The sequence below is a fragment of the Lissotriton vulgaris genome, chromosome 1_1 (assembly GCF_964263255.1).
Source record: "Lissotriton vulgaris chromosome 1_1, aLisVul1.2, whole genome shotgun sequence".
NCBI classification, from domain to species: Eukaryota; Metazoa; Chordata; class Amphibia; order Caudata; family Salamandridae; genus Lissotriton; species Lissotriton vulgaris.
This window is the reverse complement of record NC_141685.1, coordinates 408,607,329-408,625,398: the sequence shown is the minus strand read 5'-3', so window position 1 is coordinate 408,625,398 and position 18,070 is coordinate 408,607,329. Positions and strand designations below refer to the sequence as shown.

At 47.4% G+C, this 18,070-nt stretch overlaps 1 protein-coding gene across 3 annotated transcripts in view; it reads left to right on the top strand.

The window, feature by feature from the left end:
* The window catches only part of USP24 (ubiquitin specific peptidase 24), a 1,909,144-nt gene that overhangs the window by 1,679,154 nt on the left and 211,920 nt on the right, over positions 1 to 18,070 (top strand). For all 3 annotated transcript variants that reach the window (XM_086952711.1, XM_086952716.1, XM_086952707.1), the window contains exon 59: positions 2,926 to 3,047. In XM_086952711.1, coding sequence (XP_086808837.1) covers positions 2,926 to 3,047 — 122 coding nt within the window. The remainder of the gene's footprint in view (positions 1 to 2,925; positions 3,048 to 18,070) is intronic.

Genomic DNA, 18,070 nt, shown 5'->3' with positions numbered 1-18,070 from the left:
CGACCTCCTGCATTTGCTGGGGTTCTCAATCAAGGTGCCGAAGTCGCACCTGATTCCCTCTCAAAAGCTCCTCTTCATCGGAGCAGTTCTGGATACGACGCAGTTTCGGGCCTATACTCCCTAACGGCGAGCCCAGGAAACTGAGGCTATGATTCCGGCCTTTCGGCCTCTCTCCTGGGTTACGGTCAGGATGACCCTGAAGCTGCTGGGCCTCATGGCCTCCTGCATCCTGCTGGTTCGTCATGCCAGATGGCATATGCGGGCTCCGCAGTGGGACCTGAAGTTCCAGTGGGCGCAGCATCAGGGGAACCTGTCCGATTACATCCAGATCTCGTAGGGCACTGCACAGCAGCGGCTCATGAACAGACATTGGGTCCAGGGCAGATCCCTCTCCCTTCCCCATCCGGAGCCCACAGTGGTGGCCCCCCATCCCTCCTGGGAGGGGGGGGGGCACATGGGAGGGGCAGAGAGCACATGGGAGGGGCAGAGATCAGAGGCCTCTGGTTTCCTGTGGAGTGCAGGCACCATATCAACCTTCTGGAGCTTTGGGCGATCCAACTTGCACTGAAGGCATTCCTTCCCTCTGTCAGGGGGAAAGTAGTGCAGGTGTTCATAGACAACACCACCGCCATGTGGTACTGCTGTTACAGGGCGCGTTTTGGGGGCTAGGGAGCACCTTCGCCAACAGTTCGAGGGAGTGATTTAGGGGCAAAGGGGCAGCTTAACTTGAGGCGGGGTGGGGTCGTGGACCCTATGTCAGGAGGCTCTGCATCTCTGGACAAGGCTGGAACATCAGGGCAGTTCCCTGGTGGTTCAATACCTGGCAGGTTCACTGAACGGCAGTGCAAACTAACTCAGCAGCAGGTGCCTGATGGATCACGAATGGCGTCTTCACTCGGACGTGGCGCAAGGTCTCTTTCAACAGTGGTGATAGCCTTGGTCAGAGCTATTCGCCACTGAAGAGAACGCGCAAAGTCAGCAGTTGTATGCATTGGAATTTCCAAGGCGGCACTCGCTAGGTGACCCTTTTCGTCGCAAGTGGAGTTGTGGTCTGTTGTACGCGTGGCGATTGAGCAGCGATAGTTGATTACTTTCGACTTGCCTCCTGAAGTCTGTGATGTCATTCTGGCCGCCAGGCGTCCCTCCACTAAGTTGGTATACTCCTGCAGGTGGAACAAATTTGTGGCAGGGTGCACAGCAACGGCTGTGGATACCTTTTCTGCCCCTCTTTTAGATGTTCTTCTGTTCATTCTTTCTTTGGCCCAGCAGGGCTCTGCTCTGGGCACTATCGAGGGCTACCTTTCTGCTATTTCAGCCTTTCTTAGGCTCCCTGATCAGCCTCTCTTTTCAAGTCCCCTGTTTTAAATGGATTTCTCAAAGGAATTACTCATCTTTTACCTCCTATTCCTTTCTTAAGGCCACAGTGGGACTTGAGTCTGGTTCTTACATTTTTAATGTGCGCTCCCTTTGAGCCTCTTCACAACTGTCCTCTTCGTCTACTGACTTTGAAGACTGCTTTCATGGTTGCCGTCACCTTTGCCCGGAGAGTGAGTGAGCTCCAGGCTCTTTCCCAAAAACCTCCTTTTCTATCTGTCCATCTTGCAAGGTTGTGCTCAGAACACGTCCATCCTTTCTGCCCAAGGTTGTCACTGCCTTTCCCATCGGGCAGACCATCACTTTGCCAACCTTCTTTCTGCCTCCACATCCTTCTAGAGAGGAAGAGAGGCTCCACTGTTGGACCCAAAATGTACGCTCTTGTTTTACTTGAACCGCACATAACATTTCTGGGTGCATGACCATCTCTTTGTCGGCTACTTTGGTGCCAAGAAAGGCCGGGCTGTACACAAGCGGATTATCTCCCGATGGGTCATCTTGTGTATTAAAGCCTGTTATTCTGTGGCTAAAAAGGAACCTCCGTTGGGGCTGTGCCTCCATTCCACCAGGGTGAATGCTGCCACTACGGCGTTGGGATATGGTGTCCCCTTACAAGACATCTGTTAGGCAGCTATGTGCTTTTACTAAGCACTACTGCCTGGACAGCCAAGTCTGGAGAGACGGCTTCTTTGGCTGTTCTGTTCTCTGGGACCTCCTGGTGTGATCTTGGTAGGTAGACCCACCACCGGGGTTGGTATTGCTGGGGTATCTATTCTAAGGTAAGGAATCTATCACTATGTGTTTCTTTGAGATGAGCAAGTTACTTACCTTCGGTAACAATATATCTGTAAGAAACATTAGTAGTGATAGATTCCTTACAGCCCCACCCATCCTCCCCGTTCTGCGAACTGATTTCTAGGGTTAAAGTCATCCCTTTCAGGGCCCTAGTTTCAAGTCATCGGTGGTCAGTATCTTGCATGGCTCTGTTTTTTCTGGCGCGAAAAGTCGTGTACAGAACTGAAGTCAGCGCGCGAGGGCGGCATCTAAGTAGCTGCTGCGACGTCTTCTCGGCGATCACGATGCCAGCGAAGGATGCAGAGCTGCACGACGCCACCTTCCGACGTGCAGAGGTACTGCTGACGAAAAGTTTCCGGATCCAGTCAGACGCCTGGGGGTAATTCTAAGGTAAGGAATCTGTCACTACTTATGTTTCTTACAGATATATTGTTACCGAAGGTAAGTAACTTGTTCATCAGCACGCCGAGGGGGTCTTATATGGCTCCATTGACGTAACTTCCTTGGACGACGTCAGGACTGACCCAGGTGAAGCCCCCTCCCCCCCCCCTCCCGGTGTGCAGAGGTACTGCTGGGGGAAAATGTTTTCCGGGTTCAGTCTGACGCCTTGGGATAGTCTCAGTTAAGGAATCTGCGGCTAGACTGTGTCTCTACCTTATACATTGTTACCAAAGGTAAGTAACTTGTTTGTTTATGCAAAATAGTAAAGCATTTTTATATATAAAAATATATAAAGGTTCATGTGTTTCTCCTTAGCATCTGGAGCTGTTAAGCAACATCTACCAGCTTCCATCAACACTCCAGATCCTCCTCTTGCCCTTCATGAAGAAGTTGAAGCCTTGCTATTCAGGCCGGAGGGGAAACCTTACCTCCTTGAGGTAAACAGTTATATTTGATTGTATTTTTTTTCAATTATTATATAAGTTTTAGTCTACATTATGACTTCCTTCCATACCCCAAAAGTAGTCTTCCAGCGGATCTCTGGACTTTACAAAATACATCAGCAGTTTGTGTTTCCTCCTACTGATGCGGTCTTCGAAAGTACTCAGTCCCTATTAGATATACACAAGCGAGCACTCCATGATGAAAATTCTGAACATTAAATTCCTTACCATCGATACCCCTCCTACCAAGTGCCCATATTACTGAACCTGTATTATTATTCCCAGATGTAATCAATGTAATTTGTAGGGGTGGGCGGAATTAGCGTAATCACCTAACGCAAATCTCTGCAAAACGGTAAAAAATCTCAGCGAACATGCAGAAATTCCGCGAACATGCGGAATTGCTTGTTCGCGATGCTTTTTTCCTGTTCGCAATTGCTGTTTGCGTGCTCGGGGTTAATATCTCGCGGACACGTATTTTGAGAATGCGAACAAGCAAAAAGTTTCGCTAAGTCGCGGAACGTAGAATTTTGGTCAAATTCGCGTTCTCCGCAGAAAACGAAATTCCCCAAATTCTATGGATGACAATTGTAGGATATGTGAGAGTTTGGCTTAAAGACAGAAAGCGCTTCTGCATGGTACCCCTTTGACAAAGACACATTAATGTGGATACTCTCCTTCTCTGTCCCTTTTGCTCACAGAGCTACACCTAATCTGAAGATACATAACCTATTTGGTGGTCCGGTTCTTCATACAATGATCAGAATGTATATGTCCTTATGAGTGAGACAGCATGGTATACAGGCAAATGCACATAGAGAAAGAAGAGAAAGCCAGGGAATGGGTGTAGGACTGCAGGATGCAGATACAATATTAAGCAGAAGGTGAGGATTTTCTCTTCAAATTTGAGCCAGTATCCTTGCTCCATTCAATGGTTAACAGAAAAGCGTGAGGGGAGTGCCCACCATGGATGTGAGAAGGTGTGTTGAGATTGGAGATCCATAAAATATACGTGTGTGATACACCATCAGTTGTACTTGGATGAATCCCTCCTGTACAAAATCTCTGTAGTTGCCAGCAAGACTCCACAGCATCAGCCTTTGTTTTTATATCTAGTCTCAGTCAAAAATCCTGAGATGCTCCATCATTTTAAACTGTTCTCTGTCTTTATTACAAGAAGCACATACACACAGTGAAGATTCAGAATACATACCTTTGGGGAGGCCTGAGGGCGCTGGGAAGCTGTACTGGGTGAGCAACATCGCATCACTCCCTGGGAGCATGAGTCCCCACTTTCTTTCTCCTCCGGCATTTCAGGCTGGAAAGGTGAGTTCAGAGGTCCACACACCATTTCTGATTACCACACAGCTACAACGTGCATGAGTTTGCAGTAATCTAGTGAAAGCTGCGTGTGTGACTCCAAAGGATGCAACAAGCAGAACAAAGTAAAGTGGTGAAGCAGTCAGCGGCTTGGGGACATGTGGATGAAGTGAGTTCTAGTAACCTTCAGCAGGAAGGCCAGTACGTCCATTAAGCCCTGCTTGCCTCTTCTAAAGGACGAAACATGGGAGGCGGTTAAGCCCCTTCAATACGTGCCTCAAGAGCCATCAATGGACCGATGTCTAAATATTTTCCCACTTTTGCCTGCAACAACTTAGTTAGTGTCCATCATACCTCCTTGAAGCAGTTGTTGCCGGTTTGAAAAGGTTGAGATTTTGCTAGATATTTCAATGAGATTGGTGGCACCTATGTTTGGGGGTTTCGGTTTTCATCGACAGTCTGCATTGTCTGAGTGCCCTTGAAGACATATTAGAGGCTATTGGGAGGTGTTCGGTCCGAGCCATGGGTAATTTATGGGACCATCATCTAAACAGGCCCCATCAAGGAGAGGCTCAATGTCACTATGTCTCCTGAAAGTACCAAGGCCAGAAGAGTGAAGAATGGGAAACAACTGAAGAGAGTACTTTCTAAGTCAGCTTCAAGTGTCTTCATCTCACAGCAGCTTCCAAGGGGGGCTCTGAGGCAGCATTGCCCTTGCCACCCAATCCACCCTGGCCGCAAGTGTACCAGCTTCCCAGGCATCTCAGAGATCAGGTAATGATGCTTAGTCTGTAGATAGAAGAAAGAGAAACGTCAAACCCAAGAACCCTGCTAGAACCTAGCCCTTCCCCAGCTGAGGTGCTCACATGAAGGTATGATATGCTCTTTTTTTTTATGTTCAAATCATATTTTTATTAAACAATAACAGAAATGATAGCGGCGAGAAGGCAACAGAAGAATTACAGTCGTATTATAGAGATACCGCAATCAGACATGGGTTGTTACATAAAACAAAGCGTATACAGTAAAGGAAAATAAAGTACCATCATTGCATTCTCACATTTGTATATAGTTCCGTAGAGCACTCCGTCTAAAACAAGCCATATAGTACCATTTATACTACATCGTTCCTGCTTTATGGTTCTAAGATTGTCAAGCCCGTGAGTACAAGATATAGCCATTACAGTTCATGCAGCATGCACCCTCCAATTTACTGAGTACAGACCTCATCAGTTAGAACTTCAGGGAGGGTCAAAGGTGAGGGAGGCCTGGTCCAATGAAGACCATAATTTTTTGTTGGTAACCTGCCATGGTGAAGAGTGTAAAGCGGGATTGTCAGTGCCCCTAATGCAGGACAGCCATTCCCTCCATGCATTGAAGGAGACCTCCTCCGTTGATTTCCAATTGCATAGGATCACCTTACATGCTAATGTTAGTAGAAGATCCAGGAGCTGGCGGTCATGGTCCCCCTTTAATGATGGGTCTAAGGCTCCTAGGAGAATGTAGATGAATTCCCTTGCAGGATGTATGCCGAACGTGTGCGCAATGTAATCAAATATTTTTGCCCAATAGGTGTGAAGCATAGGGCAATAAAACAGCATGTGCGGAAGGTCACCAATACCAGAGGAGCAGTTCCAGCAGTTAGGTGTATCTCGCAGGCCAACCTTAAATAGTCTCTGCGGGGTCCAATATGCCCTGTTAATAATCATATATTTGGTCTGTGATAGTATCGGCGATACCTTGTGTGTAAGTGCTGATGCATGTATCCTGACCCAGTCTATACTTATGCCAGTGTTGTTTGTTTCTGATTCCCATTTTACCTCATTGCGCCTCATCGACTTGTTGGCCGTTGGCGCGAGTAGTTTATATATTTTTGAGACAAAATGTCCAGAGGATTGAAAGTGGGGTAGCATAGCTTTTAGCCAAGGCGTCACTAGCTTGAATGTTCTAGTGGATAGGGCTGACTTTAGCTTCAGGAAAGCATAAAAGTCAATCGGTAGCAGGGAGTGTCTAGCTTGTAGAGTCGAGAATGGCAGTGGCATATTATTTTCGTATAGATCAGAAACCACATTAATATCTTTATCAGACCAGTGGTCCCATATGACGGGTGATCCGCCAATTTTAATGGACGGGTTACGCCATAAAGACGCAGAGGAGGAGTTGTGGATTCGTTGACCAGTGATGCGGACGCGATCTATCCGCAGAAGTGCTCTCTTTGTATTGAGCATGATGTATTTAGAGTTCGTAAGGTGTGAGAGGTCCATTGTTAGGACAGCAGAGAGCGGGGCTTTGCCTATAATGGATTTCTCAATATTGACCCATAAGGGCGTGTAAACAGGGTCTTCGATAAACCAGGATGCTCCCTGTTTACAGAGAAAGGCGGTCTGGTAGTTTCTGAAATTTGGTAATCCTAATCCCCCTTTAAGCTTTGGAAGTTGCAGTTTTTTCATGGCAATTCTCGGTTTCTTCCCCTTCCACAAGAAATCCGAGATCAATTTCTCAATTTTGTGTAAAAATTCCTCCGTAAAGGTCATGGGGAGCATACATGCCATGTAATTTACCAAGGGACTGATCATCATTTTTAGTGTTTCCGCCCTACCCCACCACGAAAGGAATTTGGGAGACCAGCTGTCTAATAGTTTTTGTATTTTTTTGTAGAGCAGCTCCTCATTAATTTTTAGGGTGGATATCAAATCCTTCTCAAATTCCAGTCCTAAATATTTAAAACTCTTCGGCTGCCAGGTAAGCCCTGAGTCGCCCAGGATGTTTTTATCACATAGGTTATTCAACGACTTCACCTCAGTTTTATCTTTGTTCAAGGAGTATCCAGATACAGCTGAGAATTCTTCTATTGTGGACATTAGCGCCGGGATAGCCTTGTCAGCTTGTTCACTCATGACCAACACGTCATCTATCTGCGTAAGCCGTGAGTTTAATTGTACAATCAGTGAATCGAATTCCAGCAATGTCAGTGTTTTCCCTTATGTAATACAGAAAGGGCTCAATAGCCAGGAGGAATAAGGACGGGGATAATGGACAACCCTGTCTAGTGCCCTGTTCGAGACCAAAGGGGGAGGAAAAAGCGCCGCCAGCTCGTACTCTAGCAGAGGGACAGGCATAGAGGGACATGACTAATTTAGTGAATATGGGACCCAGGTCAAATTTGTGTAGTACAGCATTTAAGTAAGCCCAGTCTACTTTGTCGAACGCTTTCTCAGCGTCTAGTGTAATGGCAATGGTAGGTGTAGATAAGAGTTTCGCTTTTTCAATGACATGAGCCAGGATTCTCGTGTTATCGCTCGAGAGCCTGTTCTTCAGAAAACCCGCTTGCGAGGGATGTATTAGAGACGGCAGGACCTTTTGAATGCGATTCGCTAAAATTGATGCTAGTAGCTTACAATCTAAATTTATCAGTGAGATAGGCCTGTAGTTTTTGGGGAGTTTGTGGTCTTTGCCTTCCTTGGGCAGTACCGCAATTACAGCCTCTGCCATGGTCCCCTTAACTTCGCCTGTATTGCTAATTTCGTGAAAGACCTCTAGGAGAGGAGTTGAGAGAATATGGGCAAAGGTCTTATAAAATTGTGCTGTATATCCGTCAGGACCAGGGGCTTTCCCCTTTTTGAGGGACTTGATTGCGCTAATAACCTCAGATTCAGAGATTGGCTCATTCAAGGAGTCTCTTTCTGCGGCCGTAGGCGTTGGGAGTGTGCAATTGGAGAGGTATTCCTTCATTTTATCGCTGTCTACGTTCATGTTTCTAGCGTAGAGTTTCTCGTAGAAGTCTTTGAAGATGTTTGCAATTTTAGTGGGATCAGAGTTAGGAGTCCCATTTTCATCAAGTAAGGATGTAATGGTATTCTTTTGAATTTTAAATTTAAGATAAGACGCTAGCCCCTTCCCCACTTTGTTCGAGTCACAAATTTTGAAACGCTTCCTCCTGTCTAGCCAAATTCCCGCCTTTTCACTAATAAGTTTGTTATAGGTGTATTTCTGATTGGACAGTTCAGTTAGGACCTCCGGGTTTCTACTCCTCAAGTATGTGTGCTGGAGTTTTGAGATGTCCTCCTCTAATTTCAATAGGGCTGCCGTGCGGTTCTTATTAATTGCAGACGAAATTTTTATAATAAGTCCCCTTATGGTGGATTTCAATGCCTCCCACCGGGTGGTGTCTGAAGTGTCCCCCCTCTTGTTTAGCATTAAGAAGTCTTTAATGGCAGTGTCAAGGGTTTCTTTGTGTTTTTTGTCATTAAGAATGGTGTCATTGAGTCGCCACATAGATTGACGGGTGGTTGGTTTAATATTAGATAATGTGAGGGAGATGCAGGAATGATCAGAGACTAATCTGGGAGCAATGTCCGCGTCCTCAACTCTTGCCACCGCGTTTTTAGATATGAGTATGTAGTCTATTCTCGAGAACGAGTCATGTGGTGGGGAGTAGAATGAGTAGTCTCTACCATCAGGATGCATCAAGCGCCACGTGTCCACCATATGAAATCTATTGCATAGTTTCATGAACGCCTTATGGGCTCTTCCCGGGCGAAAGACGCATTTAGAGTCTCTATCTAGTATTGGGTCATATGGGAGATTGAAGTCGCCCGCCAAAATATGGACTGCCGTGTCAGGGATGGAGTTTATCTGCTTCGTTAGTCCTACCCAGAAGGACGGATCATGTGTATTTGGGGCATAGTTAGTCGTGATAAAGAACTCAGTGTCATCCTTAAGTAGTCTCGCTGAGACCCATCTACCTTTTGTATCTGTTGCACTAGAGACTATTTCCACATTTGCATTTTTGGCCACTAACATCACCACCCCATTCTTTTTTGAGATTGCCTCAGAGCCTATCACTTTGGTATAATACTTATTGCGCAGTGTGTGAAATTGCTTTGCTTCTAGTTTTGTTTCCTGCAGTAATGCTATATCTCCACGCTGCCTTCGTAGATAGTCAAGTATCTTTTGGCGTTTAACCGGCTGGTTTAGACCCTTCACGTTCAATGATAGTATGCTAAGGTTAGCTATAGTTGTCGTCCCTATTGGAGTATCTATAACAGAAGCCATCAGTTATGCAGCCAGAAACATCGTCTCACAACACATGTGTATGCATAAGGATTGGGTCGTGCAAGCAGTTTCATACCCCTGAAAAGATCAGCAGCATCCTTTATCACGTAGAATGTGGGGCTAGCACAATACGCAGGAAACAGAAGGACAGAGTATAAGCTTCGGAACGTAATGTGCAACAGTGAATGCAAGCTAGGATGCAAGATGGACATAACTAAACAAAACCATATGCAAAATGTCAAAACAACCCCCCCATCTCCCCTGTCAACCTCCCTCCGCCCCCCTCCCTCACCCACAGCCCACCCCTCCCTCCCCAGTAGTAGAAACAGAACATGGCGACTCGGGAATGACGACCACGCGGCCGCCTCCAAGCAGCTTACTCTTAACTAGCAATTCTCTGGGCTGCTACCCTAATTCTGAGAAAATTAACCCAAGTGTGTAGGCAACAATAAACAACGGTGGTGCCAGAACATTTAACACAGGAAAGTCACTGCATTGTCCTCAGTTTCGTGACCAAATATATCAGTATTTGCATAACAATTATTATCGTAGGCGCATTCAACAACAGGGAGGAGTGCTACAGGTCAACAGTACAGCATATCGTCTATTTAAGGTCCATAAGGGACATGAGCAATTTCATGGTAGCATGGTATCATGGTAGCATATGTATGGTATCGTGTATGGTATCGTGGATATGTTAGCATGCATAGAACCATAATGATGCAGCTTTTAATGATACAGCCTTCAAGTTAAGGGATCATGAGATCGTCCAAGGGATCGTTTTAATATAGATCCGGGTATCGGATGATTCGCTGGCATATTGCCCAAGGGTACAGAGTACATTACCGTGTCATTACCGGCCAGAACCAGTCGTGAACCCCAACTCCAACCATGTATCAAATCCAAGACACAAAACCCTCACACCAGAACCAGAACGAATAGGCACTTCTACAAGGATTCTGGAGTATGAGAGTGGTAGTACAAAATCTCCAAACCAGATTTTATCCTAGGCCAGACGGAGAGGCTCCTTGTTGAGCTGAAGGGGAGACTTCCATATTGCCATCTCCACGGTCGAACAGGAGCTGTCGCAGTTTTCGCGGGTCTGAGAACACATGAGCCACACCTTGTATAGTTACTCTAAACTTTGTCGGACCAATAAAGCCATTTAGGTGCCCAAGTGACTTTAGTTGGGGTCTCAATGCAAGGAAGGCTTTCCTGATCTCCATTGTTTCCTTACTGAAATCCTGTGAAATGAAGATTTTCTGGCCTTTCCATAGCACGTGGTTGTGTTTGCGAGCAAAAGTAAGTATCTGTTCTGTGTGCTGGTACCTTAGTGGTTTGCACACGATCGCTCTTGGGCCCTTTTGGTCCTTTGAAATTCGTCCTGGCACTCTATGCGCTCTATCAAACTCCAGTGGCTGAGTGAAGGTTAGATTTGTGGCCTGCGTGAACCACTCCTCTAGGAATGGTATGCATGAGTCATGGTTTTCCTCCGATTTCTCCGGCATGCCAAAAATTCTTAGGTTCCCCCTTCTGTTTCTGTCCTCCAATTCCGCAACCTTCCTCACGAGATGGTCAGAGCATAAGGAAAGGTTCTTGATAGCTCCACATGTTTTATTTTCAAAGTCCTCCAATTTGCTTATCCTGGTTTCAGTCTCCGCTAATCTTGAGTTGATGTCTTTAATATCTTGGCGGACAGCAACAACTTCATCTTTGGTAGACTTGGCCAAGTCTCTAACTTCTTCTAGCCTGCTCAAAATTGTTTCCATGGCCTCCTCCATTTTTTTGTTCCCTTTGATCGGTGTCGGTGGATTAGATTTCAGGCGTTTAGAAGCTGTACCATTTTCCTTGTCTCCCATACTTTATACGTGTGAAGCGATGGGTTGCGTAGATGCCTTGATGTTTCCCAGGCATGTAGCGCTGAAAAACCAATCTATATTTTGACCATGCAGGGCAGCAGAGTATATACTTATCCCTTTTTGAAGGTAATTTTACAATAGATAGCTATGCATGCATTACCATCTTATGAGTTGCATTTCCCTTTAAAAGCACTCAGCATACGTCACTATTTTGTATAATGTAAATATCACTCCTTGTAAATATCGGTTTGTGAGGGTAATTACAACAATAGACAAGCACCAAATTCACTTTCCCTACTGTCGTGGCGACATATATCAAGGCTGTGTGCGCCGTGGGTCACATGGCACCAAAGTTCAGGGCGATTCAAGCTCGGCGTCAGATGCGCTGTGGAGCCGCTGCGGCGTCGCCAATTCGAAGCAATAAATTCCTGCCCTCAATCCAATGCTGCACTCAGCTTACACTTCACTTATTCGCATGCATGTGGGTTTTTTAGGCGCTTTGCACTACTCCTCATAGCCAGGCCCAAAGAAACAATCCCAAAACGTTGAGCAGAGCAGTAGATGAGGCTAGCAGCAGGATGACCTATTTGCTCTGTCAGCGCGACGGCAGATGCGCTGGGGAGCCACCATTTCAGGCTGCCTTCATAGAGTTTAAAGCTCTTTATTTCTGTCTGCGCACGATCTTTCAGTGTGTCTTAGCGTGGAGAGGAGACCGTGTAGAGTCACAGAATGCACACGTGTGTTGCATTATTATCAATAGACACTATGAGGGTATTATGTTGTGTCATTGAGGACTAAAACCAGTCGCAATACTTTGGCCGCCGCCATTTTGTTGAGGCGAGTTTCGTGTCTTCAGCTGCCGCGCTGTTGCCCACAGACCCTCAGAGGCATCAAGTGATTATGACCAAGACGATAATACAGATTACCCCAGCAGTCGAATTTGTTGCACATATACTGCGCAGCTTATAGCATTGAGGACGCTGGGTTTTTCATGTCAGAGTCGGGAGCTCGATCAGTCCGCCAGTCCGCCATCTAAGCTGCCGGTATTTTCGCGCCGTTTTTCTCCCTCCCGTATTGATTGATTTAAATGCGGCAAGAAGCAAGAAGCATTCTCATTACTCACGGTTCCGGGGACAGGTCATATCGCTGGCTGGCGTCCGTTTCTGAAGTCTTTTAGGCTCCCGTCACTGTCTACGGTGAGCGGACCTGGTGCCCCGGACCGTCGCGTCGTTGTAGCCGGCATCAGTCTCCGTCTCGCTCTCTGGTCATTAGCGGTCGGAACGGAGGGTTCTACTTCTCCAGTATTCCGCGCTCGGAATCAGCCCAGATTTCAGGGCATGTTGGGGTAAGATCCCGACAGGCGAATCCCTCGTCTTTTAGGAGCTGGGGATCAGATAGCAGCCCTCTATGCTCAACAAAGGAGCAGCCGCCTGGAGGAGGTCAGAACTACGCCGCCATTCTTCCCGGCGTCCAAGGTATGATATGCTCTGATAATACTTCTGCAGCGTGCAAGATTGAGGTTATTGATGCTTTGCAAGACTTGGCTGCCAATACTTAATAGTGCATGCTTGATAAATCTTATAGATACGACGAAGCAAGCGCCTACCCCAATTAGACAAAATTCCATCCTTGAAGTTACCATCATTTCTATTGGTACCTTTCAAGTACTGGTCAATCCTTCAGAGAGGGGGTATTTCGATAATACTAATATCAATTTATCAGAACAAGGAAGTGGGCATGATGTTCAAGCATGTCAAATTATAATGACTTAAAGACTTCAGTAGCAGGTGCCAAGGCCCAGATTATATCTGCAAACAGTACACCCCCTGCTAAGGATATCCAGAATTTGAAGGATAGGCAGTTAGTGGGGTCTGTCTCTGGTGGTGATCATAACTTTTGCCTGGAACTGGGTAATTCCACCTCTGTATAGCTGCTGTTTATGGAAGTTATATGGAAAATAAAAAGTTTTAAGGCAGCAGCAGTCAAATTTGCAAACAAGATTAAACAGTGCTTGAGGAATATAGAGGGGCCAATGTGTGTTACCTGAGGAATTGGAACAACAAGTCTCAAGCTATAAAAATAAATTGGAAGCTGCCTCCGCTCAGAACGTGAGACTTTAGAAAGAAGTCTGGTCTCTCTTGGACAAACAAGAACAGTTGGAAAATCATTTGAGGCTTAAGAATTGTGGGGGTGCCAGAAGGGAAAGAAGTCAAAATATTGCATTTTTTGATTCATTGATTTAATCATTTGTGCTCTCCAAATCTCCCCAGATCTCACCATAATGTTACAGACACAGGGTACCTTCTCATATCCCATGTAACCTAAATACCCTCACACTATTTTGGTAAATGTTGCTGATTATAGTGTTAATGAAAAGGTTTTGGCCGAAACTATCAAGGAAAATACTTTCTCAATGCAAAACGTATTTACGTTTAGAATTTTTCAGACATGACGTTTGATATGGCACAATGGCAAAGAGAGTTCAAAAATATGATTGCTTGATTTCATACTGTTGGGGCCGGAGCATCCCCGTTTCAAATGACTTAACATTTTGTTTTAAAGACATTTCCTTTTCTGTTTGAAGATAGCGGATGCACAATCATTACTTAAAGTTAAAGCGAAAGTGGGGGTAAATTGATTTTTTGGTTTGGGTGTTGTTGTATTGACTATGTTTGCATTTAGGCAAATTTTACTTGCGGGCTATAGCAGAGAGAGCATCAGGAGGTGGGGGGTTCATTGGACATGGGAGGAAACAACACCCAGTCATGGTGTTGGTTGCATACAGGCTTGGGGGGTGAGGTGGGGTGGGGTGGGGGGGGGGGATCTTCAGAGTGGGAGAGAGGGTGGAGTTCCCGCTGTAGCTGAGGAGCAGGAAGCTTTGGGGATGCATGAAGAACAAGCATTGGCATAGCCAATAGGTCTCGCCCTTGGGACCTTATAAATGTTTAGCCATACAACACTTGATGTTGTTGCACCAAGGATATTGTACTGGCTAACTAAACACTTATAAGGTCCCAAAGGGGAGACCTATTGGCAATGCCAATGCATTTTTTTTTTTAAAGGACAAGCAGTGCCATCAGGCTCCTGCTGCCACTTAGTCCACCACATCGACACTGCAGCCATCTTTGAGAGAGCTAGAGAAGGGTCGAGAGGGATAGAAATGGGTGCAGAGAGGGGGAGCGAGGTAGAGAGAGTTAGAGAGCTAGAGACGGGTAGAGACGGGTGGAGACGGGTAGAGAGGGGTGTAGAGAGCGGTGTAGAGAGGGAGGTATAGAGGTGTCGAGAGAGGTAGAGCGAGAGGTAGAGCGAGAGGTAGAGCGAGAGGTAGAGCGAGAGGTAGAGCGAGAGGTAGAGCGAGAGGTAGAGCGAGAGGTAGAGCGAGAGGTAGAGCGAGAGGTAGAGCGAGAGGTAGAGGTAGAGCGAGAGGTAGAGGTAGAGGTAGAGCGAGAGGTAGAGGTAGAGCGATAGAGGGGTAGAGGGGTAGAGGGGTAGAGGGGTAGGGGGGTAGAGGGGTAGAGGTGTAGGGGGGTAGAGGTGTAGAGGTAGAGGTAGAGGTAGAGGCGTAGAGGTAGAGGCAGAGGTGTAGAGGTAGAGGCAGAGGTGTAGAGATTTAGAGAGCGGGGTAGGTGGGTGCATGCATCGTCCGGGGTGCTTAAGTGGCCCTCGCCCGTGGGGGGCAGGGGAGGAGGGGGTTAGAGTAGGGCCCGGCTTGTAAAGCACAGCATCACAACATGACATCATCAAAGGGTCTGAAAATGTATCTTTGTACAGACACCAATACAAGCTGGGTGCATGTCTAGTGTACATCAGAGCATTGTACACAACAACATTGAACGATGCGTGGAAACTGAACCCCTTTCTACCCGAACACCCGACAGGAGTTCGAACAGAATGCAGTGGGTGTCAACAGCTGCCTGGGAGGTTAATTACAGCACCAGCCACGAGTCACGTGGTGCCCTCGAGTATGCACACATCGAGTAAACAAGTATTTCCTTGAAAGAGCTTCTTAGCACTTCCTCTGCACAGGCCCCGCCACACGGGCAGGTAATTAGTCACCTTGCATTGTGATGTTTGTGTACCCAGCTGGTGGTTGACAACCTCGCCAGGGGTCACATGACCGACTTCTAGGCCTCTAGTGAAATCACAGAATCACAGCAGTGTAGGGCTGACACAAAACACAGCCGTGAGTGTGAGGGAGGGAAGATGAGGCCTTAACAGGGGCACCACAGAGCCACTACTCCGTTCTTCCCACCACAGCCGGCTCCGGGGCAGGCTGGCAGCCTGGGGGCCTAAGCTATTTTATACTAGCCGCAAAGTATGCACGTGTTTGTCTTCTGTACAGAATTTACCAGCACTTTCCAATGGTGTTGAAAATCATGTTTGAGGCATATGGGCTGCAGACCACACACTATAGCATTAGATCACCATCTTGTGGTGGGCCCGGATGATTGCACTTTGTTGTTGTCTTGGAAGAGTCTTTGTCTGCCTGGACACCACATCACCCAGCTGCACTCTCTGAGAGCGGTCTTTCAGAAAGGATATAAGCCATGTCATAGCTATGCCCTGAACCCCAAAGTTAGCCAGCCGCGACAAGAGAAGCTTGTGGTTTACAGTATCAAAAGCCGCGGATAGGTTTAAGAGGATCAGAGCACAGGGTTCTTTAGAGTCGGCCCGCAATCTCAGTCCATCGAGTACTGCTAGCATGACTAATTCTGTACTGTAGGACACCATTCCTTTTTCTGCTCTTTTGCACACTGCTACCATGCTCCCACAGTTTGTCTGATGCCTCCATGTTGTGGCGCGGAAAAGTTCTTCAAAGAAAACTGAGTGCCAGCTAGCTCAGAGGTCACTAGAAACTTTCTCGAATAAACAAGAAAAGATTAGTTTCTGACAACCGCATAAACATGACAACTTTGTTTCCCCAAGATAAAACTGATCTTCAAAGTCGTGGAAACAATAGATAGATATTTTACTCAGTCAATCGTGCATGCTTCGTTTAACCAGAGGTGCAGAGAAATAGAGAGACCGGCGTTTTCAATGAAAAGTATTTATTGAACAGTCTTCTTTCTCATGCAGAAGAAATGAACTGCTACAATCGTAATACTGGCTGCAAAGTATAATGCGTACAGCATAAAGAGTATTATGAAATAATACTGTAAAAGCATGGTGTTCGAGGCATGTGGGCTGCTGAATTCATATCTGTGCATAGATCGCCGCCTAGTGTTGGGTCCGGATGATTGCACATTGTTGTCCTGGAAGAGTCTTCGAAGTATCACGAGATAGGTGGCTCCTCCCCTGGACTACAGTGCGCATGGGCATCGACTCCATCCTCAGATTGTTTTTTTCCGCCATTGGGTTCGGATGTCTTTGGTTCCCTCTTGTCGGAATCAATAAGAAAACTTTCATTGAGACCAAAAGGTCTTTAGTCTTGCGTCGGTATTGTCTCGCGTTCGGCTTACCAACTTCGACTTCGAGCCGAGTTCTGTACTTCCGCGTGCTTTCGGCGCGGAAGGCCTTTGTCGACGCTCCAGACTCATCGACCATCCATCATGGAATGCAGTCCATTCAAAAGATGTCCGGTCTGTAACTTCAAGTACCCACACATCGATGTCCACCCGGTGTGGAACAAGTGTCTGTCGCCGGACCACGATGAGGCCAAGTGTATGGCCTGTTCGAGATTCAGGTCCAAGAAGACACTCAAGCTCCGTCGAGCTGCGCGCCTGGAGGCCCAGCAATCTGCACCGGCGCCTACAGACATTTTCGATGCTGGGGAGGTCGAGGATGAAGATATCCAGGACGTCTCAGAATCCAACCCCGCGTCGGACGTCGAAGAAGACTACGACGCTGATGCCGAGGTTTTCGAAAGCGAAGAAATCGTCGAGGAGGTAGGAGACGACGACGGGGCCCTCGGGGCCATGGAGGATAGCTCGGACGAGGAGCTTCCTCAGACTGACTCTGGGGCCGTGTCTACCTATAAGGCCCAGGTCGAGTGATCGCCTTCAGGCCTTACCCTAGACCTCGATATGAGTTCCTCGGCCCCGCCTTCGGGCCCGGCCACGGACATTGTTACCGAGTCAATCCCGGTGAAAACAAAACCGAAAGTTAAATCTACGGTCTCGACGCCAGATACTGCGCAGGTGCGGGTATCGGAACAGAAAGTGCATATCGCATTGGTCGGATCGAAGTCTTCAGAGGCCTCGGCGCCGAAGAGACCTAAGATGGCCGTCGAGCCGAAGGGCCAAGTCAAGGTTGCCGAGCCTAAGGCTACCGCGCCAAAGACTACGGTGAAGGTGTTCGACATCGGCGCCGAAGTCGATCGACGCCGGCAAGGGTTGGGTCGAGCAGAAGAAGGCTGTCGACGACCCCAAGAAGTCTCTCGGCGACCCAAAGAAACGGGCCCATCACCCGAAGGTCCTCTCTGCCCCGCTTCCACACGACAAGGCCAACAGTGCTGCACCACGTGAGTCGACCACGAAGGTGACCTCGAAGGACTCAACTCCGAAACCGTCCTCGAAGGACTCCGTCGAACCGGCACGTCCATCTGCTGCGTTCACAAAAAAGGTTGCGGAGTCCCTGCAGCGCATTAGGGACGGCGCCGCAGCGGTCGAGTCGAAAGGACCCTCCGCCTGCCAAGCCTCTGGAGAAGCCTGCTAAGGCACCCACGCCGATCCTCTTTACCTTGCCGCCTAAGACGACGCCGAAGGCTTTCGCTCCTAAAACGGGGGCCGGCGTGCCCGAGAAGGTCTCTTAGGCGCCGAAGGCGTCGTTGGTGATCCACGGCCC